The sequence below is a fragment of the Actinia tenebrosa genome, unplaced genomic scaffold (genome assembly GCF_029948245.1).
Source record: "Actinia tenebrosa isolate PJP-AT-01 unplaced genomic scaffold, QUT_ActTen_1.0 PGA_scaffold3__52_contigs__length_22856419, whole genome shotgun sequence".
Lineage (NCBI taxonomy): Eukaryota > Metazoa > Cnidaria > Anthozoa > Actiniaria > Actiniidae > Actinia > Actinia tenebrosa.
Window position 1 is genome coordinate 13,102,552 of NW_028292580.1, and position 27,936 is coordinate 13,130,487.

Sequence of the window (27,936 nt, forward strand, 5' to 3'; positions counted from 1 at the left end):
TGGAAATTGCACCTTTTATTAATAACTCATATTTTTACAAAAGGTTTGAAAATCGGTGAAATTTGGTCAAAACCATGAGCTATAATCCATGCTTTCTGCCCCAAAATGGCCAAAAATGATGGAAATTGCGCGCTTTGTTAATGACTCATATTTTTCCAAAAAGTGTGACAATGTGTCAAAATCCGTAAGAACCATGGGCTATAGTCCATGCTTTTTACCATAAAATGGCCAAAAATGATGGAATTTGCACTGTTTATTAATGACTCATATTTTTTCAAAAGGTGTGAAAATCGGTCAACATTGATAAGAACCATGGGCTATAGTCCATGCTTTTTGCCGCAAATAGGCCAGAAATGATGAAATCTGCAATCTTTATTAATGACACATATATTTCCAAAAGGTCTGAAAATCGGTCAAAATCATAGGCTATAGTCCATGCTCTTCGTGCCCCATAATGGGCAAAAATGATTGAATTTTTTTCCTTTATTAATGATTTATATGTTCCAAAAGGTATGAAAATGGGTATAAATCGGTAAAAAACATGGGCTATATTCACTTGGTTTTGATCGAAAATGACCAAAAATGATTAATATTTATCGTTTATTATTTATTATTTTACAATATGAAATGTGCTCTTTTAGCTTTGTTTTGGTATTGTCTATTTCAGATCACATGACACTTCTTTGAGAATTGGGGTTTTAACGAATTTTTAAAAATATTTACATATGAAAGAATCAACTCCCAAGAGTGACATCACTTGGTCCGAAATGTGCACAACAAACAACGAAGCTTACAAGGTCTAGCAGTGCAGAGTAGTGGTTAATACTCTTTCTTTCAAATCGCATGTGTTGCACTGCGTTGCATTTTGCAATGTTTACTAAGACTCTAGTCCCGATATATTGCGTCACATACTACTTCCATTACTTCCTTTTGTGTTATTAACCTAAGCGTCAGTTGCCTTGATTACTTTTTCCATTGAGAAATATTAGAATTTAAGAAACTTCCAAAGCACCAAGGTTGAGGTAAAATGACACTATCATGGAAACGGCTTACATTTGGTTTGACTCCAGTTAACCTTTTAATTCAGGCTTGAGAGTCCATACGAAATCCTTGGTTATTAAATGAAGCTCCGTTTTCAAATCTCAAGGCCATATTTTTACTTAGGAATATGTCGTCATCAAGGTTTGCGTACATGGGTCTTGGATCCCCTATTTCAGCGTAAACATGACACTCTTCATAAGTTGGATTTAAGATACTAGGTCCCGCATACTCTTCCTTTGCTTTAGGTCCATACACTATACGCTGACGGCCTTCTTTGATTTCTGAAGGCCCCTTGCGGCAGATACTGGAATAAAAAGACGAAAAAGTATTGAATGAATACTGAAAAATCCCAACACACTGAAGCACTTTCCTAAGAGTAGGGTAAAGGGGAGAGTTTTAGAATATGGAAGACGGAAAGTATGTTTTGACTTAAAAATATATTACAGTGCAACTTCTGTAACCGGGGCCTCTTAGACCAGTTATAGACAAGAGAACCAAGTAAAATGTAGGATGAAAAGAATACATTCCAACTTTGGGTAGTGTAGCCAATCAGAAACCTACGCTGCACGAGAATCGTAGATAACAATTGCCATTTTCTGGAATTTTAAATAGATATGTCGAAAGGCTATTTTTTTCTGCTGCATTCTGATGTCAAATTCTCCAGATTTCCAAGATCCCCTAACCCGCTCCGTTCCCCCAATATTGTTAGATGCAATTAACATTAATTCTTAGGCATTTCATTAATGATTACATTGTGTATTTGTTTACTCACCACTGGCGACGTTTGAGTATCCATATCAACATAGCCAACAATATAGCCACAACTAAGCTTACGACTATTGCAGCAATCATGGTCGTTGGTGATCCTGTTCCTCGATCTGTGTAGCAAAAAACAAGAAATCATAAAGTATCATAAAATTGTACTCTCTATTAATAGATATTAAAAAACCAAAATAAATTGTGTTATATCAGGTTCGATGGTGAAAACAAGCCTCCCCCCATACAAAACAACAACAACAACAACAACAACAACAAACAAAAAACAAAAAACAAAAAAAAAAAACAATGCAAAAAGATTCAAGAACGCAATAAAATGTTTATCAAATATATGGCATAACTAAGATTGGTAGAAAACGAACCTTCCCTTTTAAGGTCCTAGCAACGAGCCTGAATATAGCAATTATTACTATTTTAAAAGAAAATGTATGAGGGTGGATCAGTCTAGGATACGAAACCGACATAAGTAAGCATATTACGTAAAAAATGGCTATTATTTTGTTCCCATGGAACCTTACCTTGAATCAAACAATTTTGATGGTAGCTGGTAGTCCTATCACATACCTTTCAAGCAAGATTGATTAGATGTGGATCCGATTTCTCCCTCAGCGCCTGATGTCCCGGATGGGCAGGTTTTACATGATGTCTCGCCTTCAAGTTCTTGATACTGATTGGCAGGGCACGGGGAACAAGATTTGGTGGTCAAAGACATGAAGTAACCAGAGGGACACTTAACTGATACAAGATGAAAAAACAAAGGCATTATTAACTGGATAACAAAATATAACGAATTGAGTTTCAACATATGGCTCAAAATGATTTGTTCATTAAAATACATAGGCAAATATATATATGAAATGTTTCTACAGACCCATAATTGAATGTGGAACCAGTGCTTTTAAGGCCTTTTAGCAACATGGCGATCTTTGTATTGTCAAAAAGACTTAAGAATTTTAAATTTAAAAAATGGTCAGGAAAAAGAAAGAGTGCAGATATAATAGGAGAGAAGGTAAGACCTGGTCTTTGCTGGAAAGACCGAATGACTTGTTAATAACATTAGGCCTATTTATCTTCTTAAATTTGGAAATTTAAACTTGTTGCCTTTAGCAACATTCGATTATTTGAAAGGAATTTCAAATTTCTTTTAAGAGCTAATGTGTGCTAAATCAGTAACCTAAGTCGTCCTTCATTATTTAGAATTTCTCCTGACCTGTATTCCGTGCGGACTAAAAGCTCTTTATTTGTCATTATTTGGTCAGCTAGCTAACCACTTATCGTGAGTATTTCTAAAATATACTGTATACTTGCCACAAACAGCGTCTTTCAGCACTTGTCCTGGTTCACAGGATAAGCTTACAAACTTCAATGTACTTGGAGAAGATTTGTCCAGTGTGATGACTTGGCCATCGACTTCCAATTTTGACACACTTTTGTTTATAGTCTCCATTACAGAAGATTTCAATTCAGCCACGGTTTTGTTCAAATCAGCTGAGGCATTTTTTACCAATGGAAGTTCCATTTCAAAGGATATGTCAACCCGGTCATTTTCATCCACGCTTCTTCGTTTACGCGCCTTCCTGCAAGTTACTTCTATCTTCTTTAACTTACACAGATTTGTATCTGACTTGCAGTGCATGTTAGCCATATAATGTTTTTGCATCTTTGCCATAAATTGCTTTCGTATGGCCTCTTTCCTGCTTTCGCATTGCTTTGCTATGTAATGTACAATTCCTTCGAGGGTGACCTTTGCTATTTGTGGTTCTAAAATAAACAGATTTTTTATAATTAGGCATCAGTCATTATTTATAGGTAGGAAAGGGGAGATACAGATAAGAAAAAGCTCAATGCAGAGAAAAAAGAAAGCCATGTCAATGTATGCAAGTAAAAAAAAAAGTGAAACTATGTTGCACTTGATCCTTTGGCTGTTAGATCAAACAAAGACATAGCCTTGGCCTATTTAATGCCTTTGTAAAGTTAATGTAATACCTTTACAATCAGGAACTTTTTTCGTTATCCACTTTCCTTTGTTAGTGCAAATTTGTAAGGGATTTTGCACAGGAAATACATAGCCTTTAAAGCAATGGACCGTACAGTACATTCCACCAGTTAAAGTGAGACAGCTAAGTGCTCCATGTTTGGGATGCTCTGGTTTCTCACATGAAATTGCTGCAAAATATTACAAAAAAGATAAAATAGTCATGCAAAGTCTAGGGGCGCTTTCCATTTAATTCAAACCGATCGGTCCAAGCGGCCACTCCTCAAATTGTACACGGCAGCTTAAGAACTGGACCAACCTGACCCGAACCAGTTCTAAGAAATGACGTGTACATACACCATTTGAGAACCTATTTGTTTGACTGGAAGTGCCCCAAATTGCCCCAGCTATCCAATTTTCATGCGCATGGCAAACAGGAGACATATTCTCCACAAACCTTGCCTTCATTTTTGATAAACTTCTAAATGAACTACTGCTGGAACAATAACTGTCTTTTTTTCTCTTGTAACTCATCATTATCCGGTATTACTTACATGATACAGTTATCTTTATTACACATGTTGCGGTGTTTCCTGCCCGATCATATGCTGTGTAAGTCACGTTATGTTCTCCATAAGACATCTTTGACCCATTGTATCGATCAGTAATGATTCTTGTCACACCAACGTTGTCTACGAATTTTGCTCGAGGAAAATAAACTTCAGTAGACGTCTTGTCGCTGGTAACTTCAAAATCAGGAGGACAGTACACCTTCGTTGGAGCTTCCTTATCTAAAATTTAGATACGTTTTTGAAATATTGGCAGAAACAACTTTAGAACTCTTTTGGTTGACGTTTATAGATATTTAAATGAAATTTATAGATATCTAAATGAAATATTTAATACGAATTTTAAGAAGAAATCAAGGTAGACTACTTCCAAAATTTTCTCGGATTAAAGTCTAGCATTGGGCGAACAGCCTGGAAAATTCGAAGGAAGATGCACCGTTTCTGGATAGAAGTTGTGCTATTTCTTTTGTATTTTCCTGATAATCCTCGATCTATGCATCAAAAACATTTAATTAAAAAAATAAGAAAATATGATATAATATAATATAGATAATGATAATGATAATAATGATGATGATAATGATGATAATAATGATGATGATGATGATGATGATGATAATAATAATAATAATAATAATAATAATAATAATAATAATAATAATAATATCTAAGCGCATATGCCTGTTACCTCGGACTGTAACTGTAAAAGAGCATCTTGTTTTCAAGTCTGATGAATCTTTAGCTGTATATTCCACCATTGTGTTCCCCACAGGAAACTCGTAAGGTGGAGCAATTCCATCTGGTTTGACAGTAAGACTAGGCTGATCGCCAGAGTTGTCTGTCGGTGTAGGGATTGTCCAGTAAAAGGTAGAAACGTCTTTACCAGGGTCTGTGGCAAGTTTGGTGTCCTGTGGGCAGCGTAGTGAAGGTGGTACATGATCTATAGAAAATAGTAACAATTTTGGCATTATAATTTTTTAATGTTTGTAAGGCCACACATACAAAGGCTTTTAGAGCTCACGTTGATGACACAATTGTCTGAAAGGATTAACCCTTTCTAAATAAAAGCATCTACTAGGGTTCTTTTGTGGCTTGTATGAATAATGATCGTTGATACAGGTATACCTTGACAAGATATCTTGCTAACATCTTCAGACCAAGTCCCATTCTGAATGCAGGTAGTTCTGTCAGGACCAACATTTTTGTAGCCGTTTGTCAAGTTACACTTGAAGAGACACCAGGTTCCAGAAACCACAGGCAAACCAGTATGGCAATTCGGTGGCTCGATAGTCCCAAAATTGAGGGGACTTAAAGCGGGACAAGTTACTCCTTTGAAATGAATGGCAAAAAAAGAAGAAGAAGAAGATTAACAAAAACATATATTTTATTTTTTTCTATCCGGACCTATTCTGAACTTAGAGAGATAATTCAAAGAAAATCTCAAGTACATAGAGTGATGTTTTCTGATGAAGTTTTCATACTATAAGGCCCACGATGTATAGTAAATTTTAAAAACTTAATGGTCAACCCCTAGTGCTTGAACCTATAGCCCAGCCACTTGTACCTTTTCTTAATAGAATACTTACTCCTACATGTCGTGTATACACCTGACCATTGACCACTGGACAAACAAGAACGTGTTCTGGATCCACTTATGGTGTATCCACTTCGACAGGAAAAGGTCGCTACAGATCCATACACATTATTGCATGTTAGGGATGTTAAGAACCCGTTGACTGGATTTGTAGGATGTCTGCACACGTGTTCTGGAAGCAAATTAAAATTAGGTTTTCAATATATAATATGTAAAATAATATATATAGTTTTAATTATATTATATAGAAATATTTAAAATTATTTTAATATAAAAATGTTTCCACCTGAAACCATCCATCCATCCATCCATCCATCGCATGCTATGCAACCGCATGCCAATGCCATACCATATGTTGCCATATACCTTACCATTCATCCTTACATTTATCCATCCATCCACCAATCGATCCCTTCAACTGTGCATCCGTCAATAAATTCATGCATCCAACCGACCAAGCAAATCAACCAACGAATCAAATAATATAGCACAAAATCACACAATTATTTCTATTATATCTTCGTAGTCAGTTTTGCTTACTGTTCACTTGTATTTTAAATGAGCATCGCTTAGTGTTACCAGTTGGATCAATGGCTGTATAATTGATAGTGTAAACACCAGAAAATAATGTCAATGGCGGACCGTGGCTTGGATCAACAATCCTTACAACACCGGAGTTGTCTTTGGCAGTGGGTATGGTCCAGTTCACTGTTATATTGTTAGAACATTGGTCAAGGTCATAGACCTTATTATTAGGACAGGACGCCGAAAATGTTGGTGGAGTTATGTCTGTAAGTAAAAGGAAAACAACCAATGTTAGCACTCCCTCGATTTAATTGGATGTGATTTCCCTATTTCTGACCGCGTTTCGTACTACCAGTTTTGATAGACATTGAGCTTTTGATCAGAATTTACAAAAATAATTCAAAATCGTATGAGAAAAGGAAAGTGAATGATTGTGACTTGATAACTTAAGATAAACAAGTGAAAAATAAAAATGTACCTTCACAACGAGTGTCATTCTGTCCCGTCCAGATACTATTGGACGTACATGTACGAGAGGTAGTGCCTCCAATTTGGAATCCATTGTCGCATGAAAGAGTACATACACTGCCGTAGTGACTGTACTGAAGACATGACGCTGGTGTTAATGTTCCGTGGATAGGTTTCGTAAGTGGAGGACACATTACAGCTGAAATAATTGGAATAGTCACATATGAGTATTATTAAATAGGAAGCTGTGGGGCTGGGACCCGTCAACAAAACAAACAGGGGTTATTTAAAACGGTTATTACTGTCAAAGTAATTTAAAATTAGACGACTACATTCATACCAGTCAGTCAAGTAGTACTTACCAGAACATGAAAGATCACTACCACTCCACGTCCCATTTTGTCGACAGGTTCTCGATACCACTACAGATGGCCTGTAACCATGGATACATTGAAACTGACATATAGTACCAACTCTCTCATTTACTGAGCCACTACATCCAGATCTGCTGGCGTTTGCAGGTACACGAAGGGCTGGACATGTGATGGCTGTAAAGTGAAACTGCATCTCAGTTGTTATTCCCTTCACGATAGGCTTATTGAATATTCATAACATACCTTCGCAAGTAGGAACGACTCCATTCCACACACCAGGGGGTCCACTATTTGTAGCCAAACACATCAGCGTTTCCATGCCAACCAAACGGTAGTTAACTGGACAGGTAAAGTTGCAAGTGCCGCCGAAATAGTTGTTGCAACCAGTAACTTGAAGCACGCCAACAGCATTTTGAGATGTGCAGTTAATTGCTAAAAAATCAATAAAAGGAAAAACTGCATAACACTAAAATTGAAGTTTGTTGAAATTTAATTTGCATGGAATGTTATTATATAGAATTAATAGTAACTACGGCTTGCACATTCAGAATGTTTTTATTCAGAAGCCCAAATATTTTTTTTGTTAACGGACGTCAAATGTTAAAATCAAAGTCTTACCTCGTACAGAAATCATAAAGCTGCAAAGCGCTTTATTATTGGATCTATCTGTTGCACTGTAAGTTACGCGATAAGTTCCTTGGTTCAGCCTGACAGGAGGTGAGTACCCTGTTACTCGTGTTATGTTTGGTGCTTCGCCAGAATTGTCTGTGGCATTGGGTGCAGCCCAGGTGACCACGGAAGAGAGTTTTCCTTTCTCAGCATACACCGAGCTGTCTCGAGGACAAGAGACAAACACAGGAGCTTGTGTATCTAGCAATGGAAATAAAAACTAAATTCAGTACTCCGTTTAGCATGTAACTTTAGGAGATATTTCTGTTTCCTCATACATTACTAGTCACCTATCACTAGTAAACTTGCCAATATCCGCTGTCTTAGTCTTCAATGTATTTTATTTTCTCAGAGTAACCTTATTTAAGCGTCAAAATCTTCTCAAATACATACAAGAGTACACGAATTGAACAATACAACCGATTTGTCATTTCACATAGCTTAATGAATACATAAACTATTCTTGCCAAAGTTGCGGTTAAGCAGTGCAACAGATCAGTACGTGCACCATTAAACTTATTCAGATGAATTTTCGTATGACTGTGAAAAGCTAACCGCACGAACACGGTGATATCTCGGCAAGGCATTCCTCAGATCAATCACAGTGCACGAGAATTTACTCGCCATCCAATCAAATACTCGAGACACGGCTTGAACACGTCGCGGACACGTTCACGCTAAGGACACCGCGCTGCCAGAGCAATCACAGTGCACCAGAATTTACTCGCCATCCAATTAAGGTTACGTTTAAGGCACGCTTTTGGCACCGACGTATTCAGAGTAACACAAAAGCTGCTCTATAAAGTCTTGTCACACTTACCTTGGCAAGTAGGAACTGCTCCATTCCACACGCCAGGGGGTCCTCCATTTGTAGCCAAACACGTCAGCATTGCCATGCCTACTAACCTGTAGCCAACGGGACAGGTAAAGTTGCAAGTGCCCCCGTTATTGGTGTTGCACCCAGTAACCCGGACAGCGCCAACAACATTTGGAGCTGTGCAATTAATTACTGAGGGATGATAAAAAAAGCAGCGTTAGTCACAGATGCAACGTGTTGCAGACTGAGAGCTTTGAACTCGATTGAGACCGAAAAAGAAGGAGCAGCACCTTATTTAATCGAGAAAAAGCAGTGTTAGTGATGCAACGTGTTGTAGACTGAGAGCTTTGAACTCGATTGAGATCGTAAATGGTATTAAAGGAGTACACGCCGCCAATTTGTAATTATATGTACAACACAATAGCATGTTATGTTAAAGAGATAGTTATAGCATAAGCGCTTAACGAACTATAATGCGCCATGCTATATTTTATTTCTTATATTTCATTATCTGTATTATTATTCAATGGGCTAGGTATCAACAGTTTTTAAAGCATTAGTTTATGTTTCAAATGCCAATGCCAAATAATTGTTGCTATTATAAGGAATCAAATGTGCGAGGTGGCCCCACTGGAAAGTCATACCTGCGCAAATGGGCCCTTCTCCAGACCAGGTGCCATTTTGATAACATGTGATTTTAGTGTTACCACCCACAAACGAGTATCCACTTCGGCAGGCAAAGGAACATGTAGCTCCGATCTGACGTCCACATTGTTGTGTTACCAGGAAGCTGTTCGGCCTGATTCTGGGTGCTGAACAGTTTACTGCAGAAACTGAAACAAAAATATCCATATAATTGACAAATTAAAAAGCCTTGTACATAATATTATACATATTAATGAATACTGCGTACTTCTACAGATTAAGTAAAGTTGCAAACTTTGGACATCTGAAGAAACGCGATAATAACATTAACCGTCATTCTAGCCCCCCAGGAAATTACTCTGGTAACTGCATGTTTCTATTACTTGTCATTGCTCTTTTTAAATTCGAAGGATTATTTCAGACACCTACCTTGACCACATTTAGTTGGGTCATTAATATTTAAACTTGAGCCATCTGAACATGCGCATGTGCGACCGTTAGGAATGGGGTGACAGAGATCACTACAACCACCATTGGACACACTGCAACTGTTACTTCCTAATGACAGAGAAAATAGATTTAAAAAATATGAAAACGTTTTCAGTTTTAGGTACTTTCGTCTAAACACTTGGGATACTGAGAATACACGAGAAAAGCAATCTATACAGCGCTTTATGTGAAGTATAGATACGCGAACCTTGTTGGGCACCAATCAGAGACTATCGTAGCTCATTGGTTAAATTTAGACAATATGTATTTTGTGCATTTTGGTCGTCTACATTAGCGTAATCAATCTCTCCTTTATTGTCTCTTGGCATAATACAAAACAATACTGTGCTGAAGCGTTTTCAACAATGCGCCAGTCCTAATCTTTAAAAAACAGTTTGTTCTATATTGCCTTGAAAGATGTTCGAGACCATTACCTTCCTGTAAGCTGGTCTTGTTATAGGCGTGGATATCCATCGGTTTTGCCATACCAGAGGCAATACGTCGTTGTTTACCGCTCACGATATTCAACGAATAGACACTTTTATTTGCCCAGTCAGTCCAGTAGAGATCGCCATCGAATAGTGTAAGGCCAAATGGGTGAATACCGGAATGACTGATCAGTACTCTTCTGCCTGATCCTGAAAGGTCAGATTCCTCTATCTTATCAAGACTGGCATCAGCCCAGTAGAGCTTGGAATTGATCTTGTCAATTGTCAAACCATTGGGCCAAACGAGATTGGTGTTGAACAGTACTCTACGCGAAGTTCCATCCATGTATGATGTTTCGATCTTGGGCAATGATCCCCAGTCTGTCCAGTACATAGTTCTATGATATTCAACATAATATAATCAAAATATACATATACGTACGCCTTTTTAGATGCGAGAAAGTTAATAATCATAGACTTTTTAATAGCAGTCACGTCACGTGCCAGTGGCTAAACCTTTGGCCTGGTTTCATGATTGAAGTGCATTTTAGCAGACTTCCGATGAAGATATTTCGAATCACAAGAGAGAACCAAAAACAAGGATACTAGAGTTTTTAAAAAAGTGTAATGATAAAGGGTAAATTTAATACCGTAAAAAGATGAAAAAACTTACTGACGTTTCGGACGCTAGTCCTTCGTCGGAGTAAAAGAGCCCTCTTTTGCTCTGACGAAGGACTAGCGTCCAAAACGTCAGTAAGTTTTTACAACTTTTCACGGTGTAAAATTTACCCTTTTATTATTACTGTTTCATTAGAAACACCGACGCAACTCACACTAGTTTTTAGCTAGTTATCTCTTCTTGTCATAAAGTCACAAGTTGTTACAGGCTGTCACATTCAATTGAAATGCCATGTACAGGCTGTCGTAAGACTGTCTTTTGCTATCGTTTCAGTGACTTCATTAGCTTTCTTTGGTTTGCATTCGGGATGATTCCTAACTGTCAATGAATACCTACCCTCTTTCGGCGTAGAGAGCAATAGCTCTAGGCTCATCAAGGTTTTGATAAATGAGAGTCTTCCTTGCGCTTCCATCCAACCGTCCTACTTCAATCCTGTCTGTACCCGTGTCTGTCCAGTACAAGTTTCTTCCCAAATAGTCAACTGCCAAACCATCAGGAACTGAGACGTTTTTCCAAAAAACCACTTTAACTGATGTGGCGTTCATGAAAGTACTTGCAATAAGCCTTAAACTAACGTCTGTCCAATAGATTCTTTTCTCGACTGGATCGTAATCAATGGCTATTGGACGACTGCGATTTGAGTGGTGGTGAAGTATTTTCCACGTTTTGTATGTAACATCAAGTGAAATAATGTTCGTGGTTTGCATATCGGCATCGGTGAAAATGATGAACCTCTCGATATCTGAAAAGAAAACGATAATATCTTCATCAAATAACGCGAAGTCGTTTCTAGGATATTAGTTTATACCACTTGGCCTGTTCTGACCAAGTACTTATGCATGGGCTTGCATAAGGCATTTATTTCTGGGGTAACCAGCCAAACTCAAAGCCGGTTCTCATAACTATATACCCCCTACTTAATTTCTTAATGCTATATACAAAAACAAAAGATCTTAAGGCTTTTTGTACCCTCTCCTAAAAGCAACAACACTTTTTTTGTCAGAACAACCAATTGAAATGACAATAACCATATCTTGTCTGAATTTACGCATGCCTCCGTGAAGCTCAAGCTCAAGTCAATAACAACAACAACAACAGCAACAACAATAACAACAATAACAACAGCAACTTAAACTATATTTTCGACCTACTTTAATTTTCATTTTTCCTTCATTTGAGGCCTCGGAAATCATTATATTAAAACGTTCCCATGCAATTGGGAAACCCTTTTACAAGTAGGTATATATCTACTTACACGTGTTACATGTTCTCCCGTCTGATCCAAGACCGTATCCGGTTGGACATGCGCAATCATAACCACTGGGTGTTAACAAACACAGATGACTACAGCCACCGTTATTTTGCTGACAGGAATTGATTGCTAAGAAAAAAGCAATTTTTTGCAACCATTAAAAAACGGTTTTGCTAGAATCAGCTAAAGTGAATTTGATGTTATGAACGGACGTCATTTTTGGTTTGGTGTGGAGCTGCCGCTGCCGAATACGAATGGCAAGTTTGCATAAAGAGCCATTTTTGCCCATGATTGAAGCTGATAATGGGGTCCATTAGGTTCATTAAGGCCCAGGGCAAACGTCGAACTAACTACGAGCTTAATTTAGTCGAACCTATTACATTTGAAATAGGTTCATGCCTAGTACGACGTTTGCTGCAATTGAGAACGACCCCATTGAATAGGTTCGAGTCCAGCATAAGTTCGACAAGCCAAGTCGGACATTACGACTCTGGAGCGACTTTGCGGCAAACGCCGTTTTAAACACGTGCTGAACTGAATTCATAAAGTATGCAAATTAGTAAATCAATCATGCAAGTCGCATGACTTACACCAAAGCCGTGAAAACAACCACTCCCCAACCTCCCAAACACTCATTCTCCCCCCTGGCGAGCATGCGCTATACAAAGATGAGTGATGAACGAGACCAAGGACACAAAAATAAATTCAAAACTACTCTTAAACTAAACATGTCTGCGTTTAGAAAATCCTTGCCACTAGACGAGACTCTTGAGTCTTGCTATAGTTTTTGTTTTGACCAAACGAAATTTGTTTGCCTGGTTTGGAAGATGCCGACCTGCAATAAATGTGCTGTATTCGAGAGAAACGATAATGAGCAAGACTGGACGGCAGGACGGCGGGCAAAAGCGTTGCGTAGTGTGAATGCTGCGAGAGGAGAAAAAGAAAGAAAAAAGAAAAACAGGCAAAAAGTGCAGAGTGCAATGCCATTCTCCGTTTTCTGTTTTGTAGTACTGCATTCCATATAAATAAATGCCCGTTTTAATTCTGGTCGAGCGCTATATTTCGCCATTGCAAGGATAATCTCCAATAGCTAGGCATTTTCCCGGATTCTTTCTTCCTTCTATTTCCAATAAGGCATATTTCGAATGGCTTTAAAATGCTGTCAACATCGAATTATAGTTAACAATTTTTAAATGTCCAGGCATTTGGAATGCAATTTAACAACTCAGGAGTTATTCATGATAACAGTCAATATATCACCTATTTTTTTAGATTTGTTTTGTGGAAGATATATTGGTGTTTTAGAACTAGAAAATATAGAACACTTACATGATGGCTGCCTAGAGGTGTCAAAAACCGCTATGCCCATCGCTGTTCCAGATAGGGTGACATTGGACTGTACGGCTCCTGTTGACAAATCCAGCTTGTGTACTCCCTGAATCGTCCTCCAATCAGTCCAGAACAGGGACGTGCTCAATAAATCAAGTCCAAACGGATGGATACCTGGACGATGAAAAAGCATCGTGCGATGGTTTCCAGAATAGTCTGAAGATTCAATCTTGTCATTCAGAGCATCAACCCAGTATATCTTGTAATTTCTATGGTCCAGTGTGATATCATTGGGCCATCCCAGTGAAGAACTGACAATTGTTCTACGGTTTTTTCCATTAAGATAGGCACGCTCAATTTTCGGCTCCTTTCCCCAGTCTGTCCAGAAAATGAGTCTGTTGATTGTGAGATGAACCATGACGCACATTAATTGCGCAATTAAGCCTCTTTTACATGAAGAAATAATCGTAAAAATGTTTAAATTTCTGCATGGAACATTTTGAAAGTGGAAGAAAAACAACCTCAATTTTATATTTGCATTTGTGTCAGATAACTGTTTTGTGACCACAGGATAAAACACTTTCAGAAAAGGTTTCTGACGCAAAATATAGGAGATGTGAGAGCATATTCCAAGAATAAATTTCATTGATGCATTCAGTTGACAAAGCCATGGAAAGCACTCTTCTTTAATTATTGCTAATTGTATTACTTGATGTATTTCCCAAAATGTTGTTCGTTTGGATGTTGGAATGACCCAACAACTATTTTCTTTGGACTGCAAATATTTCCTAAGATATTAAGTTAACTTACGGCTACTCTAGCATAAAGATGAGAATTATAGTAGCTTAGCGCGCTGTGAAGCAACTGAAGCATCATATAACCCATTTTACAGCTAGCTAATCTAGTACCTGGACAGTGGATCCACTGCAACTCCCCGGGGTTCATCCAAATTGTCAGAAATCAATGTTCTTCTGTTGGTTCCATCAATACGAGCAACCTCTATGTTATTCAAGGTTGTATCACTCCAGTAGATGAGATCCGACGTCCAGTCCACTGCCAATCCATCGCAGACACCAATGAAGTAATTCACAATGGTTTTGACATCACTTCCATTAATGCTAGCTCTTTTAATTCTTTTATCCGCGACATCACTCCAGAATATAAGTCCACGGGTTACGTGCACATCTACAGCTACTGCGCGGTTGTGGTTATGGAGGACTGGTGTTGAGGAAGTTAAATCGGCTCCAACGGATAAGATGTTTGTCGTGTTTGACACGAAAACGTAAGGCTGTTGACTGTTTGCTGTTGTATGTTTAATAACAATACATTATTACTAAGGACATAGCTCCTAAATGATCCGACTCTGAACAACTATTCCAAAGGTTTTTTCTATAATCATATCGCTTATGCTATAGCCCACTTCCGAGTTATTCTTGGCTTGTCACGCACAAATGTTTCAGTACCAGGCTAAGTGCTAAATTGAATTTATTCATTTCTCCTGTCACGAATCAATGAGCATTATGCACGAAGCATATTAAATCCTTTGTGCTAGACAAGCGAAGCATAACTCAGAAGTGGGCTATTTGGTAGTGAATTACTGCAATGCACTAAATATGTCATATAGTTACGTCTTATCAATGAGGCCGTATTAGTTTAGAACCATTCATTAGAAAATGAAACCATAAAATATTTGGCGGTTATGCTGGTTGATAAAAAGTAAAGAAATCCTGATCTGATGGCGTTTGCAGGCACTGGAAGGGCCGGAACATTTGGCTAAAATTGCTAAAAGATAGATTTATACCATACCTTGGCAAATAGGAACTGCTCCATTCCACACACCTGGGGGTCCTCCATTTGTAGCAAAACACGTCAGCATTGCCATGCCTACTAACCTGTAGCCAACGGGACAGGTAAAGTTGCAAGTTCCACCATAACAGTTGTTGCATTCAGTAACTCGAAGAACGCCAATAGCATTTTGAGATGTGCAATTGATTACTAAAATCGATGAAAGAAAGGAAAAACTGCATAAGACTAAAGTTAAAGTCTGTTGAAATTTTATCTAAATTGAATGGTATTAAATAGGATTTGAAGTACGGTTTACACATTCGGGATGTTTTTATTTGGTAACTCAAATGAATTTTTTTCTCATAAAAAAAGAACTTGTACGTGTTTCCTATTTACTGACGTGAAATGTCAAATACAAAGTCTTACCTTGTACAGTTATTTTGAAGCTGCAAAGCGCCTTATTATTCACTCTATCTGTTGCACTATAGGTCATGTTATAAATTCCTTGGTTCAGCCTAACAGGAGGTGAGTATCCTGTTACTCGGGTTACGCTTGGTGCTTCTCCAGAATTGTCTGTGGCATTGGGAGCAGACCAGTTGACCATGGAAGAAGTTTTTCCTCTCTCAGCATACACCAAGATGTCTTTAGGGCAAGAGGCGAACACAGGAGCTTGTGTATCTAGCCATGAAAAATCAAAACTAAATTTAGTTCCTCGTCTAAGATGGAATTGTTTATATATCCGGACATTTGTGGGCATTGTTTCTGCGCATCCCTTATGTGCACGCGGGACAGGTAAAGTTATAAGTAGCACGATAGCATCTCTGCTAATCACAAACCTTCACAAGTGGGTCCTTCTCCAGACCAATTACCATTTTGTTGACACGTGATTGTAGTATTACCACCCACAAACGAGTATCCACTTTGGCAGGCAAAGGAACATGTAGCTCCGATCTGACGTCCACATTGTTGTGTTACCAGGAAGCTGTTCGGCCTGATTCTGGGTGCTGAACAGTTTACCGCAGAAACTGAAACAAAAAATCCATATAATTGACAAATTAAAGAACCTTGTACATAAAATTATACATATTAATGAATACTGCGTACTTCTACAGATTAAGCGATTAACATTTATAACAAACATATAATCGACAAATAAAAAAAAAGGTTTTCTGGTACGTACATAGTAATGAATAATGCGTAATTCTACAGATGCAAGTGAAGAAGTTGATAAATGCAATTATAAGTTAAATAATGTTCTGAAATGCATGAACATGAGAATAAAATTTTCGGATAAACTTCTGTAAAAGCTCGGACATTTAAAAAAACGCGACATCTTTAATAGCATTAACCTTAACCCTAGCCCCCCAGGAAATTGCTCTGCTAACTGCATGTTTCTATTACTTGTCATTGCTCTTTTTAAATTTGAAGAATTACTTTAGACACCTACCTTGACCACATTTAGTTGGGTCATTAATATTTAAACTTGAGCCATCTGAACATGCGCATGTGCGACCGTTAGGAATTGGGAGACAAAGATCACTACAACCACCATTGGACACACTGCAACTGTTACTTCCTAATGACAGGAAAAAAAGGTTTTAAAAAATGTGAAGACGTTTTCAGTTTTAGATACTTTCGTCTAAAAACATGGGATTCTGAGAAAACACGAGAAAAGCAATCTATACATCGCCTTATATGAACCATACATACATACGGGAACCTTGTTTGGGCACCAATCAGAGACTATCGTAGCTCATTGGTTAAATTTAGACAATATGTATTTTGTGCATTTTGGGCGTCTACATTAGCGTAATCAATCTACTCCTTTATTGTCTCTTGGAATAATTACAGAATAATACTGTGCTGAAGCGTTTTCAACAATGCGCCGTCCTAATCTTTGAAAAACAGTTTGTTCTATATTGCCTTGAAAGATGTTCGAGACCATTACCTTCCTGTAAGCTGGTCTTGTTATAGGCGTGGATATCCATCGGTTTTGCCATACCAGAGGCAATACGTCGTTGTTTACCGCTCACGATATTCAACGAATAGACACTTTTATTTGCCCAGTCAGTCCAGTAGAGATCGCCATCGAATAGTGTAAGGCCAAATGGGTGAATACCGGAATGACTGATCAGTACTCTTCTGCCTGATCCTGAAAGGTCAGATTCCTCTATCTTATCAAGACTGGCATCAGCCCAGTAGAGCTTGGAATTGATCTTGTCAATTGTCAAACCATTGGGCCAAACGAGATTGGTGTTGAACAGTACTCTACGCGAAGTTCCATCCATGTATGATGTTTCGATCTTGGGCAATGATCCCCAGTCTGTCCAGTACATAGTTCTATGATATTCAACATAATATAATCAAAATATACATATACGTACGCCTTTTTAGATGCGAGAAAGTTAATAATCATAGACTTTTTAATAGCAGTCACGTCACGTGCCAGTGGCTAAACCTTTGGCCATAGTTAATAGATTTATTAACTATGCTTTGGCCTGGTTTCATGATTGAAGTGCATTTTAGCAGACTTCCGAGGAAGATAATTCGAATCACATGAGAGAACCAAGAACAAGGATACTAGAGTTTTTAAAAAACTCTCATAAAGTGTAATGATAAAGGGTAAATTTAATACCGTGAAAAGATGAAAAAACAAAAGAGCCCTCTTTAGTGCTCCGACGAAGGACTAGCGTCCAAAACGTCAGTAAGTTTTTACAACTTTTCACGGTGTAAAATTTACCCTTTTAACATTTTATGACTGTTTCATTAGAAACATCGACGCAGCTCACACTAGTTTTTAGCTAGTTATCTCTTCTTGTCATAAAGTTTCACAAGTTGTTACAGGCTGTCACATTCAATTGAAATGCCATGTACAGGCTGTCGTAAGACTGTCTTTTGCTATCGTTTCAGTGACTTCATTAGATTTCTTTGGTTTGCATTCGGGATGATTCCTAACTGTCAATGAATACCTACCCTCTTTCGGCGTAGAGAGCAATAGCTCTAGGCTCATCAAGGTTTTGATAAATGAGAGTCTTCCTTGCGCTCCCATCCAACCGTCCTACTTCAATCCTGTTTGTACCCGTGTCTGTCCAGTACAAGTTTCTTCCCAAATAGTCAACTGCCAAACCATCAGGAACTGAGACGTTTTTCCAAAAAAACACTTTAACTGATGTGGCGTTCATGAAAGTACTTGCAATAAGCCTTAAATTAACGTCTGTCCAATAGATTCTTTTCTCGACTGGATCGTAATCAATGGCTATTGGACGACTGCGATTTGAGTGGTGGTGAAGTATCTTCCACGTTTTGTATGTAACATCAAGTGAAATAATATTCGTGGTTTGCATATCGGAATCGGTAAAAATGATGAAGCTCTCGATATCTGAAAAGAAAACGATAATATCTTCATCAAATAACGCGAAGTCGTTTCTAGGATATTAGTTTATACCACTTGGCCTGTTCTGACCAAGTACTTATGCATGGGCTTGCATAAGGCATTTATTTCTGGGGTAACCAGCCAAACTCAAAGCCGGTTCTCATAACTATATACCCCCTACTTAATTTCTTAATGCTATATACAAAAACAAAAGATCTTAAGGCTTTTTGTACCCTCTCCAAAAAGCAACAACACTGACATTTTTTGCCAGAACAGGCAATTAAAATGGCCATAACCATATCTTGTCTGAATTTACGCATGCCTCCGTGAAGCTCAAGCTCAAGTCAATAACAACAACAACAACAGCAACAACAATAACAACAATAACAACAGCAACTTAAACTATATTTTCGACCTACTTTAATTTTCATTTTTCCTTCATTTGAGGCCTCGGAAATCATTATATTAAAACGTTCCCATGCAATTGGGAAACCCTTTTACAAATAGGTTTATATCTACTTACACGTGTTACATGTTCTCCCGTCTGATCCAAGACCGTACCCTGTTGGACATGCGCAGTCATAACCAATGGGTGTTAACAAACACAGATGACTACAGCCACCGTTATTTTGCTGACAGGAATGAATTGCTGGAAAGAAGCAATGCAACCATAAAAAAACGTCTTTTGCTAAATTTAAATTTAGAATCACTGAATAAACACTGATCAATTTTAGTTGGGTGTAGAAATTTTGTTAGTCGAATCGCAGTATAAAAGTCAGAGAGTTAGCCCTAGAAGCCTGAGGTAAATCGTCGCGTGAGAAAAACCAATAGAGTTTTAGATTCTTGTACGACGACGAAGAGATGACAAGCCATCTGCAATATTTCGACCTTATTTCAAAGTCATAATCATTCAATGAATGTTATACAAGATTTGGGTTATCAGTACCAACTATGCTATCGAAATAATAAATACTTTTAAGGTTTTTAAAATATTCTTGATATAATAGGCCTCAAGGAAAGCCAATTGAGACCAATGCTCATTGATTTCCACGACCTCGAAATTAGTGAGGATGGCATTGAAAATGTGCTCCCCGAAATAGAAATGTACGAAATAAGCAAAACAAAAACACCGCTAAAATATTCAGACAAATGTTTGAAAGTCTTCTTGTTATATACCCTGCGAGCGCAGTGTCTCCTTTCCTTCTCTCGCCCGTAGAGGAGTTCAAAGGAGACTCGTTCAAAGGAGACTCTGCTCGCCAGAATACTTGTTATACTGATTCAAGGTCAAGTACTTTTTTGTGAAAGATATAATATTTTTTTCTATATAAAAAACATATATGTAAAACTTACACGAGGGCTGCCTAGAGCTGTCAAAAACCGCTATGCCCATCGTTGTTCCAGATAGGACGACCTTAGACTGTACAGCTCCTGTTGACACATCAAGCTTGTGCACTCTCTGAATCGTCCCCCAATCAGTCCAGAACAGGGAAGTGCTCAATAGATCAACACCAAACGGATGGATACCTGGACGATGAAAAAGCATCGTGCGATGGTTTCCAGAATAGTCTGAAGATTCAATCTTGTCATTCAGAGCATCAACCCAGTATATCTTGTAATTTCTATGGTCCAGTGTGATATCATTGGGCCATCCCAGTGAAGAACTGACGATTGTTCTGCGTTTTTCGCCATTAAGATATGCACGCTCAATTTTCGGCTCCTTTCCCCAGTCTGTCCAGAAAATGAGCCTGTTGATTGTGAGATGAACCATGACGCACATTAATTGCGCAATTAAGCCTCTTTTACATGAAGAAATAATCGTAAAAATGTTTAAATTTCTGCATGGAACATTTTGAAAGTGGAAGAAAAACAACCTCAATTTTATATTTGCATTTGTGTCAGATAACTGTTTTGTGACCACAGGATAAAACACTTTCAGAAAAGGTTTCTGACGCAAAATATAGGAGATGTGAGAGCATATTCCAAGAATAAATTTCATTGATGCATTCAGTTGACAAAGCCATGGAAAGCACTCTTCTTTAATTATTGCTAATTGTATTACTTGATGTATTTCCCAAAATGTTGTTCGTTTGGATGTTGGAATGACCCAACAACTATTTTCTTTGGACTGCAAATATTTCCTAAGATATTAAGTTAACTTACGGCTACTCTAGCATAAAGATGAGAATTATAGTAGCTTAGCGCGCTGTGAAGCAACTGAAGCATCATATAACTCATATTACAGCTAATCTAGTACCTGGACAGTGGATCCACTGCAACTCCCCGGGGTTCATCCAAATTGTCAGAAATTAGAGTTCTTCTGTTGGTTCCATCAATACGAGCAACCTCTATGTTATTCAAGGTTGTATCACTCCAGTAGATGAGATCCGTCGTCCATTCCACTGCCAATCCATCACAGACACCAATGAAGTAGTTCACAATTATTTTGACTTGACTTCCATCAATGTTGGCTCTTTTAATTCTTTTATCCGCGACATCACTCCAAAATACGAGTCTACGGGTCACGTGCACATCTACAGCTACTGCACGGTTGTGGTTATGGAGGACTGGTGTTGAGGAAGTTAAATCGGCTCGAACGGATAAGATGTTTGTCGTGTTTGACACGAAAAGGCAAGGCTGTTGACACGCTTTAGCTATGTTTAATAATAAGAAATATAGTATTAAGTACTAAGGATGGAACTCCTAAACGCTCTAATTTTTACAGCTATATTGCATAATTTTTCGTTTCCAATATATTTTTGAGTATTTACTTGAAAGAGCTAGCGTATGCAATCAGATAAGGAATTTCTGCAATGCACTAGAGCTACTTTCCTATTAGGGCAAAGTTTTGGAACTATTCCTTGGAAAGTGAAACTACAAACTGACAAACTTGAAACTACAAACACCATGTTGGTTGATAAACAGAAATTAAAGGCGCTCAAAAAGCGCATGTGGTTAGTCCAAAGAAGTAAAATGGACGGTATGAGGACAGGAGAGATCATACTAAAGTTTTCCAAAGTCATTAATAATTCATGAGTTCAAACCATGTGATCAGAACGGACCAAGGAAATGAACTTGTATATAAAATCAAGAAAGGGTATTTCCCATGAACTTTGAAAATTTGTCAAAAGTGAAACGTAAATCCTCACATAAGAAATTATGCGCATGATAATCAGAAGGGCCTAAGGCAGTTTTCATAACTTTCAATTTTTGTACATCTTCGATTATTTTATTTAAAATTTTTGGTTTTACTAGTGTTGAAGGTTTTTAATGCCATCTAAAAAATTCGAACCATGAGTTTTATTTAAAACTTTTACATTTGAATAAACACTGCTGCTCGTTTTTATATATAGTACATGACATTGCTGAACGACTGTTTTCATTGATCTTTGTTGTTCAGTTTCAAATCTGCTGTATATATAGCAAAAACCTATCTATCACATGATTGCAAAGAAATAGAAATAGTTTTATGTTGCCTTGTTGATCGTTATCGATCACAATGAACTAATATTAGATTATTGCAAAGATATGGCTTTTCGATTGTTCTAAGAATGAATTTGAAAATCCCATGAGCAAAAGGCTGAATTATTTTAAAATTCATCGGAAGAGATTCAAGATACATTCCACAATGGGTCTGATTTAATTCACAACCGACAATGCGTTTTTTTTTTTTTTTTTTTTGGTTTGTTTATATTAATAAATTCCCCGAAGGGCTGAATATATCCCGTAAATTACGGCCTCATTTATCCTCCAATTAGGAGGCTCAATATAGTTTTTAATATCGTTTTCAATATATATATATATATATATATATATATATTTTTAAATAGTTTTCAATATATGAGTAATGAGTTTGTTTTGTATGAGATTGTATGTTTGTTTCTTGTCGAGATAGCACTGTCGTGCGCTCTTACTTGGGCCCGGACTTGATTAAGACGGCAGAAAACTTGTTGTAGCAACTCGAGCCACGAGGAAAAGAAATTATTATGGTTTATATGATGATGTAATCCACGAGTGAAAATGGCATACACCATTTCATCGAAAGTTTATCGCATTGAACATGACCGAACATCAGGCCTGGACAGTTGACAGGAAGCATGATTTGTGGCACGATTCCAACAATTAACCCCGGGGGGGGGGGGAGGTCTAGTGGCCCACAGCAGCATGGCAGTCAAAAATTGGTCAGCCGTTTTGTTTTTGCAACTCGTTGTCAAGATCGGCCATGAAAACTGTTATTCCACTGTTTAGAGATGTATAATGAAAGCTCTAACAATTAAATGAACTGATAAATTCAGTTTAAAAACTTACTGCATAAAATGCGAAAAATGATTCGCCCTACCAGGAGAGGGGAAGTGGCCCACAAAAGCACGACACAAATTGGTCATCCGTTTTTTTTTTGTTTTTTTTTTCAATTTCGCTGTTAAGATCGGCCATGAAAACTGTTATTCCACTGCTAAGAGATGTATAATGAAAGCTCTAACAGTTAAATGAACTGATATATTCAGTGAATTAAAAACTTACTGCATAAAATGCGAAAAATGGTTCGCCCTACCAGGGGAGGGGAAGTGGTTCACGCTACGCGATAGCATAGTGGTTAGCCGTCTATCGACGGACTAACCACAAAAAGTCAAGAATAAAACCGTGAATCTTTGAACTCGGCCATAATGCCGTCTCAAAATTATTTTTCGTTTTAATAAAAATTAATTTCAGAGGCTTTTTCAAAGTTTCCATTTCCAAGACATAAATTGAGCTCCAGCCTGTGCTTACCCAAGACATTATTTGATTTTAAAATTTCTGCAATGCACTAATTATGTCATATAGTTATTTTCAATGAGGCCGCCTTAGGTTGAGAAACATGAAAAGTAAAGAGTCAATGTCATCCTTTTCATACTCAGCCACCTTAGCATCTATGCAAACAGCAAGCGCAAAGTCTCGCTCAAAGTTTTCTATAACTTCTTTAAAGTGCTTATAAGCCTTTGCACAATATTTTCAGAATTGATACTTTAGATAGTGGATAGTTGATTGTAAAAACATTACGTCATTTGAATGTCGGGTCTTTGAGATACGAAGGTTTATATTCCCAATATTTTAATGACTATGACGTAACATAAGGGATCATTTAATATACAACACTGCACTCGTTCTGGATTACAGTATTTTATAAGCATCACCCTTTTACTCGTGACTCACGTAAAGGTTCTTACAAATTTGTTTTCAAAAAATGCCCAATGTTCAATATTAAGAGTTGCCACAAAATCAACTCAAATCCCTTATGTTACGTCATAGTCATTTACATATTGGAAATATAAACCTTCGTATCTCAAAGACCCGACATTCAAATGACGAATTATTTTCACAATCAACTATTTACTATTTAAAGAATCAATTCTGAAAATATTGTGAAAAGGCTTATAAGCACTTTAATTTCAAAGGAGTCAGTTATGCAGTAAAACGTGCTTAGACACATCTTGGATATTGGTTGCGTATGAAGACAAGGCTAATATCACCCGCAGCCGTTTTTAGTGTCGTCACGCAACGATACCTCCCCACACTAAAGAAATAACGACTGCGGGAGACGAAACCAGAGGGTGCCAATGTAGGTATACCCAATTGTCAGTTAACTACTAATTTTTCGGCCGAATGTCGGTTAACTGTAATAATTTTACAAGCGCTGGCCATAATATTAACCAAAATAATGCAATAATTTAATAAACCAATAAAATAATTTATTTTAACTATTAACTAATAAGTTTAGGTTATTTGTCAGTTAACTACTATATTTTTGGCCAATTGTCAGTTAACTACTAACACCAGTGGCACCCTCATACTAAGACAAGGGGGGCGGCAAAATAGAAAGATGTTTTAAGCTTTTGTCCTAATAAGAAAAATATAATAATTTCGAAGTTTCGAAGTTTTTAATTTCAGAGGATCGTTATGCAGTAAAACATGCTTAGACACATCTTGCCGAAAATCGGCTGCGTATTAAGAATCAAGGCGGGTGGTAAAGAAATTGGTGTACTATTGAAGCTTTTGTCGTAAAAAAATCTATTAATTTCTTAGTTAACCGGAAATATTGCTAAAACAGGGAATGGGGAATGGGGAATGGGGAATGGAAGACTGAGACTAGCAATCAGCAATATTACCCTTAAAAAGTGTCATGGCGCTTGCTCTTGCAATTAACCTTTTTTTATAATGAAAAAAATGCCAATTATTCCACAGCAGTGAATCTAAATAATAAACGTAATACTTACTGATTATCAGTCACTTTTTATCGAACATTTTTAGCACGATTACGAACCATTCCCCATTCCCCATTCCCCATTCCCAATTCCCCATTCCCCATTCCCCATTCCCCATTCCCCATTCCCCATTCCCCATTCCCCATTCCCTATTGCTTGTTTAAGTAACATCCGTTATGTATGAGTCAATTCCAAAGGTTCCCATCCCCCCACCCTGGGCATATCCCGGGCATTTGACCATAGTCAAGTTCCGTAGAGTGGAGAATTTGACGCTGAATATTATGTACTTATTGACTGAGTGGGAGGGCCGTACGGGAAAATATTTGGCTCGAGGTCATCCCGACCTAACTCAGTCAATAAGCATTTTATCATATGAGCCTCACGAAAATAAAAATAATTAAGAAAAAGAAAGCGCGCGGATTCGAGCAGGGCCGGACGGGTTTTTCCGGCTCGCTTACTTCAACCCGTCCGGCCCCCATCACGTGACTTTTTCCAATGGTTTTATTAGAGCGCGCGAGCAGGGCCGTACGGGTCATATGATAAATGTCCGAACGGGCGGGCATTTGACTTTTGACTAAATATAGCGGCCCTTATCTAATTTGCATAAATTAGCGTATTGCAAAATTATACACTTGGATCGTGCTTAATAGAGGACTCTGGTTCGCCTGTGGATTTAAAAAAAAAATCCAAATATCTTTGTTTAAAATCTGGGATGGCACAAGAGAAGTTAAAAAAGCTTTTTTTGGCGGATTCCTTTGCGCACTCTTTTCAAAAGAAACGCTGAACTTCGAATTGAGTACGATCTCATTGAAATCGAATCGCCACGGTACAAAACTTTGGTTTCAAAATACAATCTTATACTTGCCGCTTCTTTGAAACACAGGGAAAGAAAAGCTTGGAATTAAAAAGAAAAAGACGCAAAACTTTTCAATGTGGATAACAGTACAGAACGAGTAGATGAAGATAAGATTTTGGAGTACAAAACAATACATATGTTTACGCTGATTCCAAAGTCGGCAAAAGATTTCAAGTCTCGATTCTTAAAAAATTAAAGCTATAAATGTTAAAACGATCTCAAATGGTACTTAGCATGAAACTTGTTGGATGTATACGGGCTCAGTTTTGTACTTTTTAGATAAAATTAGAGATTCATTGGACTGGAGGGGCGGGCATTTGACCAGTAGTGGAGCCTGAACGATGGGGCATTTGATCATTTTGTTTGCCCGCATGGTGGGGAATTTGACCAATTTTTTCCCAAAAGAACTAATATAGATAAGAAGCATATTCTCTTGTAAGAAGTAATAAAACCAAGAAAAAGGAGCTCCAAGTGCTTTGCTGATCTAAGCAAAAATAGAAACCAAAATCAGCTTTTTAAAGTGCCTATTACAAAATCAAGTTGATCATTGAAACAACCCGAAGAAACGAGAATATTTGAACACTTAAATAACCGCCCTTACTAAGTTATTTAATGACCCAGTAAGAACATTGAAACTTAGCAATCATAGAAATATTCATAATGATAAAGAAATTGTAAAGAAATTTAAAATATTGCCAATGGATTTGTACAAAAAAAGGTAAACATTTTGTCTTTATATCAACAGGCCTTATTTATTGACATAAAGCAAACAAGAAAGAAAAATCATCATAACGCAGGATCGAGAAACGCTCGTGTCAGGAGATGTTTTATTGCCAGTGATTGGTGATTGTTAATTTATTGAATCTGAGTGAAGATGTTTACTTCCTCCTAGGTGGCACATTCTAGAATCTGTACATGTGGTATTGATACCGTTCAGTGTGCGTACTAGCGTTAAAATGGGCATCATTGACCATTTGCTTGTTCATCCCCATCATAAACAATTAAAGAATACATAAGTGAAAATATTTAATCGTTTACATACCTGTTGATAAAATGCCAAAGAGAACTGCAATAAAACAAATCCCGTGATGGCGCATCTTGGCGGTGGTATCTTAAATCTGCAGTTACGAAATAATCAAGAACAAAAAAAATTAACGAGGAAGACGTACAGAAATAAATGCCTATTCATCAAATGTCCCCTAAAGGTTTTAGCCATGTAGGGTAAGGTTATCCTGGATCAAGGATTTGGACGCAAATGATTAATTATTCTTTGGACAAATTTTCTAAAAATGCCGCCGGAAATATGCCTGAACAAGAACGAAAAGTTCAATTTGAAATAAGAAAAAATGTTTACAGAAAAAACTGCAAAAATGTGATGTTCCTACCTCCGAAAACTGAGCAGCGATTAGGGCAGCGCCGGAACTAACTCTTTGGGAATTTTTGGCTATATTTTAAGAAATTTGCGAGTCAAGCAGCATGAAGTAGAAGTTTGGATGTCAAAAGGTTGATTTCATTCACGAATGCCTACACGTAATCAGGGAAACCCCCTGAATAGGAACTTGAAACAAACTCAAGAGTTGTTGAGTTGTGTGCAAAAATGAAAGCTAGGATTTTTTCTCTGAACATCAGTGTCAAGAATAGACTTCTGCATGTTAAGTCAAAGGAGCTCAATTTGGAGGACAATAATCGCCTGAGAATTGAACTGGAACTCCAAATTGCGCTGCATCCCGAGGGGGTACAAGTGGTCTGTAGACAATAACATGCATGCGTTGCCCTTGTCTACCAAAGTTATTGAAAAAATATGTCTAGGCACATTCCTTTACACAAAAGCTGTTTTTATTCACTGGAAGTTTTAAGCTTCTAAACGGTGGTACAGGAAGGCTTAGATTAGTTCAATTTTTTGAAAAATACATGTTGAAATCTAAGTAATCTTCATAAATATTTAATTATTAAATGAATTCTTTCTTTTTATTTGTTTATTATTTTCATTATCTAATATATTTATTACATAGGTCATTTGTATATACCCTCAATTGTAAAATCATTGCAAAGTTC

General features: G+C 37.5%; 1 protein-coding gene and 1 long non-coding RNA gene across 4 annotated transcripts; one reads left to right on the forward strand and one right to left on the reverse strand.

The window, feature by feature from the left end:
* On the reverse strand, window positions 1–27,373 carry LOC116296159 (uncharacterized). 3 transcript variants are annotated; one of them, XR_016120635.1, is made up of 34 exons: window positions 27,267–27,373; window positions 26,924–26,999; window positions 21,044–21,440; window positions 20,140–20,534; window positions 19,313–19,438; window positions 18,390–18,795; window positions 17,365–17,756; window positions 16,864–16,992; window positions 16,253–16,441; window positions 15,843–16,094; window positions 15,438–15,626; window positions 14,540–14,933; window positions 13,632–14,026; window positions 12,306–12,431; window positions 11,387–11,792; window positions 10,378–10,769; window positions 9,884–10,012; window positions 9,454–9,642; window positions 8,813–9,001; window positions 7,942–8,193; window positions 7,567–7,755; window positions 7,312–7,497; window positions 6,960–7,148; window positions 6,497–6,745; window positions 5,949–6,128; window positions 5,488–5,691; window positions 5,051–5,302; window positions 4,348–4,584; window positions 3,805–3,984; window positions 3,127–3,579; window positions 2,383–2,553; window positions 2,181–2,227; window positions 1,814–1,919; window positions 1,206–1,345 (listed from the first exon to the last, which is right to left on the reverse strand). XR_016120635.1 is itself a non-coding variant. In XM_089034838.1 (33 exons), exons 2-33 carry the CDS (start codon window positions 26,976–26,978, stop codon window positions 1,084–1,086), a joined length of 7,860 nt encoding a protein of 2,619 aa, XP_088890964.1. In that variant the 5' UTR covers window positions 26,979–26,999; window positions 27,267–27,371; the 3' UTR covers window positions 1–1,083. The 3 variants fall into 3 exon arrangements, 2 of the variants coding, with proteins under 2 accessions (XP_088890964.1, XP_088890965.1); XM_089034838.1 differs by lacking the exon at window positions 2,181–2,227 and having other exon boundaries at window positions 1–1,345; window positions 27,267–27,371; XM_089034839.1 differs by lacking the exons at window positions 2,181–2,227; window positions 27,267–27,373 and having other exon boundaries at window positions 1–1,345; window positions 26,924–27,108.
* LOC148908684 (uncharacterized) lies at window positions 24,271–26,906 on the forward strand. The gene is made up of 2 exons (XR_016120636.1): window positions 24,271–24,382; window positions 26,627–26,906. It is a non-coding gene; the product is annotated as an uncharacterized LOC148908684 (long non-coding RNA).
* Window positions 27,374–27,936: the final 563 nt, after the last annotated feature.